The sequence below is a fragment of the Cygnus olor genome, chromosome 13, assembly GCF_009769625.2.
Source record: "Cygnus olor isolate bCygOlo1 chromosome 13, bCygOlo1.pri.v2, whole genome shotgun sequence".
NCBI classification, from domain to species: Eukaryota; Metazoa; Chordata; class Aves; order Anseriformes; family Anatidae; genus Cygnus; species Cygnus olor.
In genome coordinates this window covers 18,740,231-18,754,862 of record NC_049181.1, presented here as the reverse complement: position 1 = coordinate 18,754,862, position 14,632 = coordinate 18,740,231, and the positions used below count along the sequence as shown (strand labels likewise).

At 40.8% G+C, this 14,632-nt stretch overlaps 1 protein-coding gene across 5 annotated transcripts in view; it reads left to right on the top strand.

Moving 5' to 3' along the window:
* COL4A5 (collagen type IV alpha 5 chain) overlaps positions 1 to 14,632 on the top strand; it is an 82,645-nt gene that overhangs the window by 14,877 nt on the left and 53,136 nt on the right. For all 5 annotated transcript variants that reach the window (XM_040572622.1, XM_040572618.1, XM_040572620.1 and 2 more), the window contains exon 2: positions 7,466 to 7,525. In XM_040572622.1, coding sequence (XP_040428556.1) covers positions 7,466 to 7,525 — 60 coding nt within the window. The remainder of the gene's footprint in view (positions 1 to 7,465; positions 7,526 to 14,632) is intronic.

Here is a 14,632-nt window from a genome sequence, read left to right as displayed (position 1 = left end):
AGATACACTTTGAAATCAGTTTTGCTTTAGAAATGTTGTTGCTTATAAAGATGATACTTCAGTGAAAAAAGTGGCCAGCTGAATTCTGGAACTGTGAGGTCTTGTGCTGCCATGGCTGACTTGACAGTTAAGTACTCAGATGTGTGAGATCTGCAGACTTGTACTCTTCTTAAACCTAAAGAGCATGTATGTGGAAATCATAATTAGAACTCACAAAAGCAGCTTTAATTCTACTTGTCAAATCCCCACGAACCCTTTTGTTTCTCGGTTATATTCATGTCCAGGCAAGTGAAAGGAAAGCTCAACTTGAAGATAAATGGTGAAATCTTTGACCTGTCGGAGTAGTAAATCCTTAGCTAGATAACTGTGCAGGTGTTTTGTTACACAGATCTTGGCCAGCTAATAGATGTGAGTATATGTTCTTCAGGACCACCACCAAAATCAAGCTTAATCTTTGTGTGGAATGTCAAGGCTGAGTTTCTTTGCCACTGTAAATAGAGGTATAAATGAATTTGAAACTTTTGCATGGCTCCAGCAGGATAAGTGTGGGAGCCTTCCTCGTAGGGCAAAGACATTTGTAATGTGCTTTTCTATGTTTGGTGACTTCATTGTTTTTAATCAGGTAGTCTTGATATTGTTAAAGTACAAATATTTACGCTCCCTTTTTTTCCCAATGTTAAAACACTCTTATGCCCCTGTCTGGGGAAGCTGCCATGCCTCAGTGCAGAGGGTAATAATGGTGTTTAGGCACTGGAGCAGCTGGAAGAACTGCAGGAGATGCAGAATTTGTCCCACTGCATAGAAACTTCCTTCTAGGAACTGGGCTTCCACAGTTGTCCAACAAGTGTAAATAGCTTCTATCAACTTTAAATTGTGGCCAAGGGCAGGTGATGAGTGGCTGGGACTGAGCTTGGGGATAAGCAGTTACTGCAGTAGTTCCATGAGCTGCAGGATGCTGTTAAACCGTGCCAGCTGTGTGCACCCAAGCTAGCCTGGTGTTGTAACAGTGCCAGGAAATAGGTTTATTTTCCCCGTATGTGTGATCTAGAGACAGACATAGTCAATTGTGACTAGAAGATCTCAAAACCATGGATTTTAGCCAAATTAACACTTCCACTGTTTCTCCCAGCACCCGTTCCTCTTTGGCTACAAAAATGTTGTGGGCATAATGCATGCTGAGGGAGCGCTCAAGGGGTTTGTACCTTTCGTTCTTCTGGTTCTGGGCTTTGTGGCTTGATACGACTATCGGAATGCAAGGCAGCGTTTCAGTCAGCTCTCTTTCTTTGCTTTGCTCTCTAAAGCAAGTAGTACTGTTTTTAATTCTTATTGCCTGATCAGTTTGTAGTCTCATTGCAAACTAATGGCTAGTCATGTGGTGCTGGCAAATCTTGAATGGAGAGACCTAAATCTGAGGTTGTTAATAATAAAAGCGGGACTCTGTATGAATAAGCGCTTTTTTACAGCGCTTGGAAGGAAGGGGAAGCATCAAGCCTGAAGTATTTGGTCAGCAATGTGTCCATCCTGAGGCTGAGACCTACACCTTTCAAGAACACTAATTCTTTCCCTGAGCAGCTGTGCAGTTCAGCCTGCTGCAGGTAGCAGAATGACTCAACCACACCAGCCTTGCCCAAGTGCTTCTGTTATTCCTGTACTTTGTTGCAGGTGTGGAAAGAACTGTGATTTTCATGTTCGAGAGCAGTTACGGGGGACAGTCCACAGGTGTGTGCCCTGTATGGGTGGGAGCCCTTGAAGCTGAATTGCTTTTGAATGGTTTTGTGACTGGTTTTTCCTTAGGCCATTCCAGTAAATGGGAGTCTTGGTAAAACCAAACTACAAACTTAATCACGTGTTCAAGTAAATTCTAGAGAAGTCATTAGAAAAAAACAACTGTGCAAACATGCAATTACAGGAGATAAACTGCAATTGTTGCTTAGTATGGCTTGAGTGTATATCAACTGTTTAGCTTTTACTGCTTGCTATCTGCTCCTTCACAAACTGGAGTATCGTTCCACAGTTCAGTTAAGCTCCTGTGATCTAAGTACGTGTCAGACTTCTTGAAATGGAGAATTTGGCCAGTTTCTCCTAGGCAGAACTTGATTTCAGTGACTTGTGTGCATCTCCTCCCTGCTGGAGGGCACTCTTCTCACCTGTCAAGGTGGCTTACGACATAGTGGTGTCAAGTAACTGCACGGTTCCCTTCAGGACAACATCTGTTTGTGAAGCTGGTTTGTGCACGTTAATCCCCACAGATGCCTCATGCTGAAGCTCAGTGCTCCTTGAAGTCAGGAAGGAAATCTTAATGCATTGCAGGCCACAACAGCGTTTCACACCAGTGGATACCCACTATCAGTTTGATTCCTCCTTGACCTCTTGCCACCACCAGAACTGAGCTGTCCAGAAACCACACAGCCTGTCAGTACAAACTGTGGTGCTAGGTAGGTAAAATAATGTGGCTGTACTCTTTGGGAAATGGAAGGGCTTATTGCACAGGAAACTCGTTCTTGATAAAAGGATATGTAAGGGGGGATGGAAAGGAGCTAGGGAATTAGTCAGCTTATAAATGCTGAGGCTGGGCTTTCTTTCTCTTCTCTAGCTGCTTGAGATATGGATTGAGAAATCATTTGTAAGCAGTTCTGATTATTTCAGAACACCTTTAATTGTTTTCAAAGACACCACCTCGATTCACTAACTGTGCTTCTGTAAGAAGTTGCACCTTCTCTTGATTATTAACTTCTAATGTGTAAATTTCAAGTTCTGTCAAACGACTAGCATCCCTCCCTATATCTAACTTCTACAGTAGAAAGAGCATTAAATTCTTGTTAAATAACAATGGTCAAGTGCTAGTGTGTAATTTAGATACTAATGTGTTCTTCAGCTTGTGGGTTTTTTAGATTTTTTTTCCCCCTTCTGCCAAGTACCTTACTTCCCTGCAGCTGGGTGGCTATAATGGTAAATCACTCCCAAAGCACAGTTAAGCCTCCCATCTATCTGCCTCTGTAGTTAATACATTAGTAACATGATTAACTGTGTTGTTACTTTGATTCTGCCTCTCGTATAAAGTCAGGGTAATCTATCTGAAGCCATCGAGCAGCCCACTATAACTTTTATTAACTTATTCTTAGTAGTCAAAAACGATTCGCCTTTCCCTTCACAGTTCTAGGAAGTCCCAAGCTGCAGATATCTCCAGGAATAGCATCATCTGTCTTGTGGGTGTTTTATTTGTTTATATGGTTGTGAATGGCAGCTGAGAGGTTGGGAGGGAGTGGGATATGCTGAACTTGCCTTGTAACTGACATCTCTGGGCTTGATGAGAAGAGGGGAATGTGCCTAATGCTCAAGGCAGTTTTCCAGCCAAAACAAATCTTGATAACTTAGGTTTATTCATTCCAGTGAGCCAACTGTTACAAACATGTGGCCAAGAGTAAGAAGTGACTTTGATTTCAAATGTGTACCTCTTCAAACTGGAAAACAAACCAAAAAATAAAAAAATCAGTTCTGTTGGTGGCATAAAGCAATTTTTTTCAGTCCACGTAAGACACAAAAGACTGAGCTTGTTCTGAAAGAATTATCCTTTGACTAGAAAACCAATACCATCCCTCCTTTTATACCCTAATGAAAAGAGCTTGCTCTCCACACACTAGTTCAATGGGGGAGAAGCTGTCAGGAAAATCCAATGAAAGGATTAGCTCAACTTGAATAGATTAATTAGAGCCCTTGATTGTGTCCTGCTATGCAAAAGTCACAGCAAAGGAAATGGCAGTGATGGTCAGTGAGTTCATCCTTACAGATACGTGAGGGGGTTGTCAGCGGGCACACAGTAGGTAAGAAGCAGATCTAAGAAGCTGCGGTCGGTCTTGCAAGCTGTATCCATTCGTTGTCCATCCTCCTGTAGTTGAAAACTAAAAGAATTTAATGGTCATAGAGCTTACATGATCAAATTTTTATGATCAAGCCCCAATTCATTATTCCATCCAATATCTTCTTTTCTGTCGCAGGTCTACACTGCATCCTACTGACCAGAGCTAGGATTTGAGCTACTACTGAAGCCACAGGTGCCTTGTTCAGTTTCCCTAACCTGTAGTACCAAGTGCAGCTTGGAGTTCCAGGAGCTCCACTGAGGCTTGAAGTCAATTTTTTTGTTTGAAGACACAGCAAGTTAGCTAACGGGCACTCGTTCTGATAATGAAGCTGTTACTGAGGGCAAACTACTAGCAGCAGCCATCTAAATCTTGATTTTAATGTAGGCTTTCTGTGTTTGAAATGTAGTTGCTACTGTGCATAGCATGGAGCCTGGATTTGATTCATTTTTGCGTTAACATGAGATAGAGTTAAATCTGTGATATCAAGTCTCTTGCCTGTGGCTGCAAAGTGGCTTTCAGACTTGTGCTGGCTTGTTACACGGTTTGTGTTCTCCTGTAGCACAATTCTTGTGCCTGCTTTCCCAAATAAAAAAAATAAAGACCTTGAGATTATTGAAAAGTCTAAACAAGAAGCAAGCTTTTATTTAGAATAGGTCATTAAGCTTCTTGGGTTTTGACTGTGCCAAGATGTTGGACTTGGTTTTTGTTAGATTGCTATGTGACCCATAAGTGGCGTGAACTGATCTTGATAGCGTACAAATTTCTAGGGCTTTCTCTTCAAACTGCTTAGTTCAAAAACGTTAATGTGGTGGGGATAGAAGTTAATGCAGAATAAAAAACACAATCTGTCCAACTACTGCTTTTGTACAGGAAGATAAGTGACTCTGCTGAGGGAATGCTGCTTGATAAGCTCGTGGGCGAATAGATTGTCCCAGGATTTAAGCCAAAAACCCCCATTGTTTGACTGCAGTGAGTATTTGAAGAGAACTTTCTGATTACAGGCTGTTTTCAGCTCTCCTTACTTCTGTCTGGGAAAGACCGTGTTCCCTTCTTGCGGGGAAAACATCTGAACTGAGTACGCAAAACAATCTGTCAAAGTGCTCAGTGAGTACACTTGACTCTTTGGGGTGGGCTAATTGTCTAAGTTAAGTGGCTGTCCAGTGTCCAAATCCAGCCTGAATATATAAATGACTTTGGAAGACAGTCACAGGGATGTTTCCTTTAAGAAAAGGAAAAAAAGTCTTATGGTAGGAGCTATAGTGATTAACAGAGCACTTTTTCTTTAAACTAAAAATGAGATAAGGGAGAAAAGCACTCTTTTTAAAGTATCTTATATAGGAAGACCCGTCCTAGTAAGAAGCTGTTTTTAATGGCACAATTTTGGGAAGGGTGCACTTAATCTTTTGGCATCATATCCACCATTATTTATTACCAGCATATACAAAAAAGATGCTGCTTTGGCTCTGTAAAGAATGAAAATCAGCACAAGTCCCTGATCATAAACAAGCTGACTTAAAGATCGGGGCTTTGATTCATTTTGGGATGCCCAGATTTGAGAGGGTGGAACCTGGGGTGTATGAGGAGGTACTGGGGAGACTTCCCCCTTCCAGATCAGAATAAAGCTTCAGGGGAGGAGGGGAATCTTCTAGCTTTTTCATTTCTTAGGTTATAATAAAGATGCAGCCAGGCTTCTCTCACCCTGTATAGGATAAGAGGGGATGGGTACGGATTGTACCCTAGGGAACTCAGTGGGATTTGGAGGGCACGCTTCACCATGAAGGTCTTCCTTGGGCTATATGGGATCTGGGTTGTATTGATTTAGATTCTTTTACCACTGCACAGCTTTTAGTTGTTTTTAATAAGTGCTGATGTTTCCCCCCCGCCTCTTGGAGGCAGCTAAGACTTTCAAGTAGATCTTGGTGTGTTGTCCTCGTGGTGGGAAACTCACTGCTGCATGGCACGGCGAGACAGGTAGAGACTTTGGGCACGGTGAGACTTTGGGTTAGTCTTGTACTGTGAGGCAAGGGAATATTACATGTAACTAAGGCTAATCCCTTTTAAATGAAGCTTTATTAACGAGATTAATCCTAAAACTGATTCAAAAGCATCTTGCCTTTTTTAAATATGTTTCCGAAAGTGAAAAGGATCGGATAGGGAATTCATGGGGTAACTTTGGCTGCAGGGGGACTTCAGAAGGGCATCTGGCCAAACACCCTGCTCCAAGCAGGGTCAGCTATGAGGGCAGGCCAGGTTACTCAGGACTTCGGTCTGATCATTGAAAACCTAAACTGTCTAGGAAGGTTCAACTTCACTTTAGGAAATAGCTCAATAACTCCCTGATAACAGAATTCTGAGTTTTCATGTACATCAAATCAAGAAACTGATTACAAAAGCTAAATGAAAGGTGTGGAGATATGTCCTGGTTGTGTTGGGTAGCACTACTGCCCACTTAAAACTCAAAGCTCTGCCTTTTGCCCCAAGATAGTTTATCGAGGGTTTGTGTAGCTCCTGGTGAATTAAGCTACTTGGGTGCCTTCCTTCTGATGCTTGGTAATGTGTTTAGGCTAAGAGCCAGGGCATTGTTAATGCCAGGTAGGTGATGGGTCATGTCTCTGGGATAATGAAGGCTCGAGTCAGTGTGGGTGTACTTGAGAACTGACAAACCAGCTGCTCTCCTGCCTGCCTGAAACTTTCTCTGTACGTACTGTTTTTTGCAGGGGTTACTTGGGGTGGGGGGACCTCACAGCCTCAGCTTTCCAAACTTCCAGTGTTTGTGCTGTCATCTTGTTTAGTATAATGCTGCACATGTCCTCAGAACAAGTTAAATCCTCGAGTATGTTGGGTAATGTATCATCTAACATTGCTTATCTTTTTCACTGAAAGAGGCTTGACAATTGTCTGTGTATTATGTACAGGTATTCTACAAAGTTTCATTTATTCCAGAAATCTCAATTCTTTAAACAGCTCACTTCTGAAATCAGCAAGGAATTGTAATGAGTATCATATGTTGAGTGGGGGAGAGTTTAAACTGAGCAAATAGTTACCTGATTTGCATATCTCCTTCCTCTGACCCCTTTAGTATCAGCCTGTGCCCATATGTGAGGGAACATTTTAGCTGGCTCGTCATTCTTGGTGGAGAGTGAATGCAACTAGATAAAATCTAGTTTTTTAAACTCTTCTCAATAACTGAGCTGTGGGAGAAAGAACTAATTGGGTAGTAAGTATCTTGCCAATAACTACTATAAATAAGCTCATAAGCTCTAAGTTTGGTTAAACTCTTGTTCAAAACCTGACATCTACTGGTGGGAGCCATAAACGGACACTCAATGTGCAGGCCATAGGTGCTGGGTTGTACCTAGCACTAGAATAAAATGTGCTTAAGCATATATCTAAAAATCTGTAAAATTGTCAATAAAACTGTAATGAATTGAAGCACGTCTATTAACAGAGGTGGTCAAAATTCCAGTAGATTACTTTTGAACACATGTATGAAGTCTAGATGACAAACCTTGTAGGCTTATGTTTTAGAATATCTTTTGCAGTAGTACTGTAGACTTTTTTGTCTTACAGTGATTAACGACGTTTAATCTTTTATGTCTTTAAAGGCTTGCCACGGATGTACATCTTTATCCAAATGTGATTGCAGTGGAGTTAAAGGTGAAAAGGTAAGTATATCTCTTTGTGTTGGACTAATGCACAGACCACTGAGCCATATGCCATCTCCAGATAACTGAAGTTTATGAATAAATTATACTTGTTGCTCCTGTCTGTTCTTTGACAGTGTTGTAGGCATGCACCAAAGAATGTAGCTGTTATAACAGCTTCAGGTACTGAGTCAAACCAAGTGGTCCATCTGATGGTGTACAGAGCTTCATATCACTGTTCTATCAAAAAATGGGGAATGAGGCACAATTCTGCAGGAATGTGGGAGTATAAAGCAGAAAAGAGATGAATTTAGTAATGTAGAAATAACTCCTAAGGCCTGGCTACTGTAACCAGTTCCTATGGGCAAGCTAAGCTGTGGATTGTACAGTAATGCCCACTAGTAATGTTTCAGTGGGAATTTTAAACTAGCGTGGGTTTTTTCCACTTCCTTTGCATTGCCTGATCTAAGTAGTTGACAATCGCTATTGTGCTCTGGACTTGCACTATTTCTAACCCACAGCTTATACAGCTGTATGCTAAGGTGATTGCTGTTGCTGTCTAGGTGCTCAGCTGGAAGTTGGAGGTGACCATTCAAATGCAGCTTTCTGAACATCCATAGCTGCCAAGTGACCAGTTGATTAGTGGCCAAAACTGTATTCTCAGATCAAGTAGAGTAACAAAACCTGTGTGGCTGATCCAGTGCAATGGGCTGTCTGGGTTGCATGGCCAGCAGCCTAAGGCCACGAGATGCATGTTGAAATCCTAAAGCTTTCCTGCTTCCTTGCAGCTGGGATGTCCACTCCTGCTGTCTGAGCCCTATATTTTTAATTAAGTTCTTCATGCTTCTGTTGCTAATACTTATGGTTTTAGAAATCTGTCCTCTGAGGAAACAGTGGGTACTCAGCGTTTCTTTCAGGTACAGTGCGCAATGTAGCTGTGCAGCTCAGGACTTGCTCAAATTGGGCAACTTTGGGAGCCTGCTTCTAAGTAAATTCTGGTTAAATAGTCAGCATGTAACTGCTGTTGTCGCAGGGTACGGCTGTAATATGATCACAATGAGGGAGAGAGAGTGCCTCAAACGCTTTCATAGCCATGTAAAGTTTGCCTCAGATGCAATGGAGGCTTCTTAGATGTGAACTTCTAAGAGTTTGATAAGCCTGTCTTATCAAAGTACTTGGCCCCTCTCAGCAAGGTTCTAAGAGGGCCTCAATGCTCTAGATTAATTTCTGAAACATGTCAAAGGTGATTTTGAAGTTATATGAATAAGCTTAACATCAAATGAACCAAAAAGATGCAAAATATTCAGTCACTGCATTAGCACAACGTGGTGTTGATACAATTTTACTGTTGGCTGAGGTTAAACAAGGCAGATGTCCAAAATTCAGAGTGATTCATGGTGCCAAATGTACCATCCAGGTGGTTCCAAACAGGTGAGGTCATTCCTTAGCATTTACTTGCTTTTGTTTCATCAAGTATATTCCCAATTTACGTACCTAGTGAAAGACGATATCCCCTCAATGGAAAGTTTTCTGACTTAGATTTGCTTAGCCAAAACCTGAACCTGGTCCTTGCATTCCCACAGGATCTTCAAATGTAGGTGGCTAAACCAGATGTATCCTAACACTAGTCACAGAACTGTTTCAGGTTTAGTTTGAAGGCGTTCAAGCATTAGGGTTACATTCCTAGTACAACCACAACAGGTGCAACTTTGGAGAACCCATCTGTAATGCACAGTTAGCCTTTTTCTGCACCAGTCACAGCTATTTTGTGAATCCAGTGAACACAACTACTGGCTGGCATGGATAAGAAACATCCAAAAGTACATCTGACATTCTAAATAAAACCAATTAATTGTTTTCTCTCAGTGATTCAGTGTTCTGTATGCCACTTACACATGCACTGGGATCATGGCCCACTTGACACGTTCCAGTCCTTTGGTGTCATTTAATGACATGGTGATAGTCACTTTATGGAGAAAAAAATCTTGGAACTGTTTGGAGTCACAGGGAGCTTTTTGTCCAAATATAGTCAGCAAGTGGAGTATATGATATTTGTTCACAGTCAAGCTCTGAAGTGTCATTATGTGTTGTGGGCTTTGTTTCTGCTCCTCCAGACTGTCCAAGCCAATCATCTAGGAGAGCTGCGCAGGAGAAACTCTCACACTTCCCTACAAAAGTTGACCTTTTTGTATCTTTTGTAGAGCAGATTGTAGTTAGTCTTAAGTAGCAGAGTGAGAGGCCTGATAACCCTTTGTAAAAAGGGTGAAAGGGAAAAAAGCCTTCAGTAAAGCAAGCATAGCAACAGACCAGATACTTATATAGTGGTTCTGCATCTTGGAAAAAGCTAATATGGTTGCAACCTAATCAAAGTGAAATATTTTCATTTAAAAAAAAAAGGACAAAGGAAAACAAAACTTCAGCTATGGTAAGCATTTCTTTTTTTTGTATGTCTGTGAGCCCTTTTGGAGAATGTGGAGGGAGGTGTAAACACCTCCTTAAACTGGTGGACGTATCTGACACAGACTTTCAGCCTTAGAATGGAAGACTTGCTATGTTTGCTATGAAATCTGGGAACTGTGATTCCTTTTACACCTAAGTCAAGTTAAACACAGCATAATACTGAGGCATGCCAGACATTTTTTATTAAACAACCCTTCAGAAGCTTACAGACCATCCTAGTGGTCTGATGCATTGACAGATTCCACAATCCATATCTGGGGAACCACAAGAGGTGTCTGTCACTTATGTCCATAACATTTTCTGTTATTTTTAACATTAAACTTTTTCTGAAATCTTGTACAGCTGCAAGACATCTAGGGCTGTCTTCAGATAATGAAGTTGATCAATCAGTGTCCAAGTTTTTTACATGTGATGCAGGTTTCCAAGCCTGATACCATCTCGAACCTATCTTTCTTGCCAATATTATCTCTGTTCCAGTTGAGTGCAAACTGCTGCTGCAACAACAAGCTTCAGACTTCGCTTTGTATTTGACACTCAGCATATGCTGTTTCTGCTTCCCTCTCCAGTGACCTCTGAAGCTGGAGTCAGACCCTATAGTTCCTCGTCTAATTGGCAATGAACAGCGTTAAGCAAGGAGCTGTATAAATATTCACCCCTTTGGTTCTCCCCTTGGAAGTGTGACAATGTACTTGTAGAACTGCTGGAAGTCAGGCGTACGGAACCTGGTACAGTGCTGGGAGGACAGGAGAAGCCTTGTTAAATGCACTTGGCTGAGCCCTGCCCTTCTGTTTCACTGTTTCATTATGGGCCTGCAAACAGCTTCTGCATACAAGTTGCTGTCTATTTGCATCAAGTCAACTAAGAAGTGCTGCTTTGTTCAGCTCAGCACAGCCTCGTGTGTCCCCTTTGAGACTCAGGAGGAGCCTTCTTTCTCAGTATCCTAGCATTTCCTTCAGGATATCCAAATTCTAACACACTGGGCAAAGTAATACAAATTAAATTGTAACAAATAAGAATACTTTACTGGTCTTGCCTCAGGGACCCATAATATGATAGCTGACAAAAATCAATGCAGTAAAGGTCTTCAGCTCAGGCCCACCTTATTAAACTAAATCATTAAAATTGGTAGTATAGGAAATATACAAACAGAACAAGAAATTACTGAGTTGGAGAAAATTGATCACAGCCAAGATCCACAGTGCTGTTCTCTGCTTTCAGTAAGCTGCTTCTCAGTGAACTGGATCTGGTAAGGTTCTATTCAAAACTAAAGTAAAGATTAATCTGCCCTATACAGATCCTTATAGGAATTGCTTGCACTTTTCAACTGGATGTGTACAATTGCTTCTTAGTTCAGAGCTGTCAGTGAACTCATCTCACTGAAAACAGGTCTCTTTGTAAATTGTATTAGTTTTCAGCTAGATCAGGTCTTTGAAGCATGCTGAGTTGCAATGCAACTATTTGTGTAGCTTCAGTAGAAACATGTGGCTCAAATCAGGAGGGGCTGCGTTGGTGTGTTTTTTTTTACGGCATCTAAGGTGCAGTTCCACTTCATAACAACTGGGCATACATGATGCTATTCTAGGTGATCAGGCCTATTTGGTTCTAGCCATTCAAATTAAGCTAATCAAATCAGTTAAGAAGCTGCCCTTTAGTTACTACATGTGATTAGTCCACAGTCATTTAAAGGAAATCTTCAGAAGATGCCAAGTTTACTGGGTTTGTTGATAACTATGTTGGGGTGCTAAAGACCCTACTGGGCTGCAAGCTGCTAATGTACTCAGGTAACAGTTCAGTGCACAAGATTGTGGCAAGAGCAGCCTTGTAATGCCAGAGCTCTGGAGGCATTTCAGATGTAAGTTCAGATGTAAGAAATCCTTAGCCCTCTGCAAAAGAAAAACATTCTTGGACTACTTGGATGCATACAGTTGGAACTGAGGCTCAGGAGAAAATATCAGTAAAATCCTCAAGGTTCCTATTTCTTTTTTGTTGTCACAGGTTAGTACAGACGTGACTGCAGCTCATTTTTTTCCACTGTTACATTAAAAACTGCTAAGAAATAGTTAAATTCTCAAACTTTATCATGAATAATTGTGATTAGTCTGTTTCATAAGCATTGGCCTGAAATGCATTAATGTGGTCCTGTATTCTGAGAAGTTTACAGGCCTAGCAAATGACTGACCATTGAACTTGGACTGCGACTGCTTTTGCAAGACAAAGCAAATGCTCTTCTGAAGAAACTAGTGTATTTTGAAGAATACAAAATCATGGCAGAGACTTCTTTCATTGTGTTCTACCTCAGTATTAAACTATCTTTAAATACCCCTGTTTGTGGCTGGCTGCTGTGTCCTTTGAATAAAGCCTTTGTTAGATCCTATAGTTTCATTTAAGTTAATGCTCTTTAAGTTGAGGAAGAAATTACATTGACTAATGTTATAGTGGTACATGAGATGGGTTGCTGTAGCTTTCACCCTGTTGTCTAGGAAGGGGAAGAATAATACAGCTGCCTCTTGCATCACTTCTTCCCTGCTGTCCATCTCTTATTACTACAGACACTAGAATATTAATCTAGTTTTAAGCAGCCACGTGTAGTCAACTGTCTTTAGACTTTCTGATGCTTGCTGTTTTTGTAGCAACAGCAGGAACCATGTATGTGCCTTTGTTGCCAAATCTATTATGAGAGGTGGATTTTGCAAAGTTGAAAATTGGAGTACTTTATGCTCTCATCTTTAATTGCTCAGATTGGGAGTTATGTTAACATCTTGCAAATAAAAAAATATAATAATACCTGAAGTTAAATGTTTGCATTAATAAAATTTCAGAGCATAGCATAGGCAAAAAGTGTCGAGGCCGCATGCTGAGAATCTCAGGCATCTGCTCCCATCTTAGAAGAAGGTGGATTTAAAACTAGAAACGCAGTGCTTACAGAATTGGCAGGTCAAGCAGGTGTTGTATTAAGTGTTCTGAGTAGTTCTTGGTTTGTGTGTTTTGTCCTTTAAAATTAATTTTATGCTGTCTTCCATTGCGGTCTCTGGTACTTGTAGTTCCAAACTCATGTGATTCTGACATTGCGCTTTGCATAGCGGAACATCCTAGTTCTAACTGTTACAGCTGGTCTCTTACAACTACTTAGCCACCAGAATAGGCTAACTATTGCTTTCCTGTTTGTTTTTTGTTTTTCTCATACTTTTAAAGTCTTGTTTCGTGAGTATACCACATCTATGTAAATAACCTAGTTTCTCTCCTCATAAATCCTATAACAAACATTTAGGTTTCTAGAAGAAATTTGAGACATGTACATGACTGCATACCTTAGAATTGTACCTATCCCTGATTTTATAAATACTTCTGAGCTATCATTAGAGTCACTGGAACTATGCCCATTTTTTCCCATATCCCTGCTTAATAGGCTATATTTTGCTGTGACTTAAAGCACAAGTTTAGAGTGTTTCTTAACTATTTTTTAATTCCTAACCCCCAAGCAATAGTAGTGTTCAAGCGTATAAGCTGATAGTTTTGCCACATTTGTGTAGCTGATTGAGGGCAATTGCAATGGAACGACTTTGGATTCGTCTGAGATCAGAATCTGACTCCTTGCTCATTCCCTAAGGTAATGATGGTTTATAGCTGAGAAATCTTTATTCTGCTATTAGAAGAATCCTGTACCTTCAGGACTAGAAGATGAGATCTGAGTTGACCTAAACCTTTCCTGTATATGTTTTTCTTCAGTAGCTTCAAGTCCAAACCAGAAAATATCCAGAGTTTCTCAGTTTCCTATGCAAGTAGAACTGGCTGGCAAGTCTTTCAGTTCTTGTATCTGTTAGAAAATATATTGCATGCTACCCAGGGACGTGAAGCTCACCCATAACAATATAGGATCCTTTCATTGGCTTTGTTATTTCAGTGAAAAATTTGAGATGTCTTTTCTGTTTCAATGTGTGTTTGCAAGGCAGCAAGCATTTTTCCCTGGCAAATTCAGCATTGTAACATCTGAATCTTGATGAAAACAGTACAGTATATGCAAGGTGTGCAATAGGAAAGTCTGGAAGAAAGAGCTGTGTCTAAAAACTGTTCTCAGTTATGGGATTCTTCTATGCAACATTGAATAGAAGACAGTTCAAAAAAAATAAATAAATCTGTGTTCCAGAGAGTTGAATCAGGTTGGTTTCTCCCCCTAACTTCCCCACCTTTATTTATCCAACCAATTTTTTTGATCAAAGATAGTGGTTATAGTGCAAATATTTCCTTTATAACTAGCTGGATAGAGCTTCTTCAGGAAGCGTTTGGTGCAATCCCTCATTTGTTCCTGGGTCTAGTCCTTCAAATCTTCTTTTGTGTAATTGTTTGGCCTTGTATGTTTCCCTCTTTCACTTTTAAAGGTCTTGGTTTCCCAGCTCTGCCACAGCTTGCAGTGGAGTCTTCAGGGTAGTTGCATTTTAGAGAACAGTTCTTCAGCAGCAGATGACACAAGGCCACCCCTCTGCTGAAAGTCAGTTCTAGTATCCATTTGCAGATGTTACTTTCTCTAAAATAAAGGGGAAGTGTGAGCAAGTTGAGATTAATAGGCATAGTGTAGCATAGCTAGTACCTGATCCATCTGACACACCTCTTGTATGCAAGTGTTTCCTTAGTGTGCAAGCACAGTTCTTGCTAGAGCTTGCTCCGAAGTCT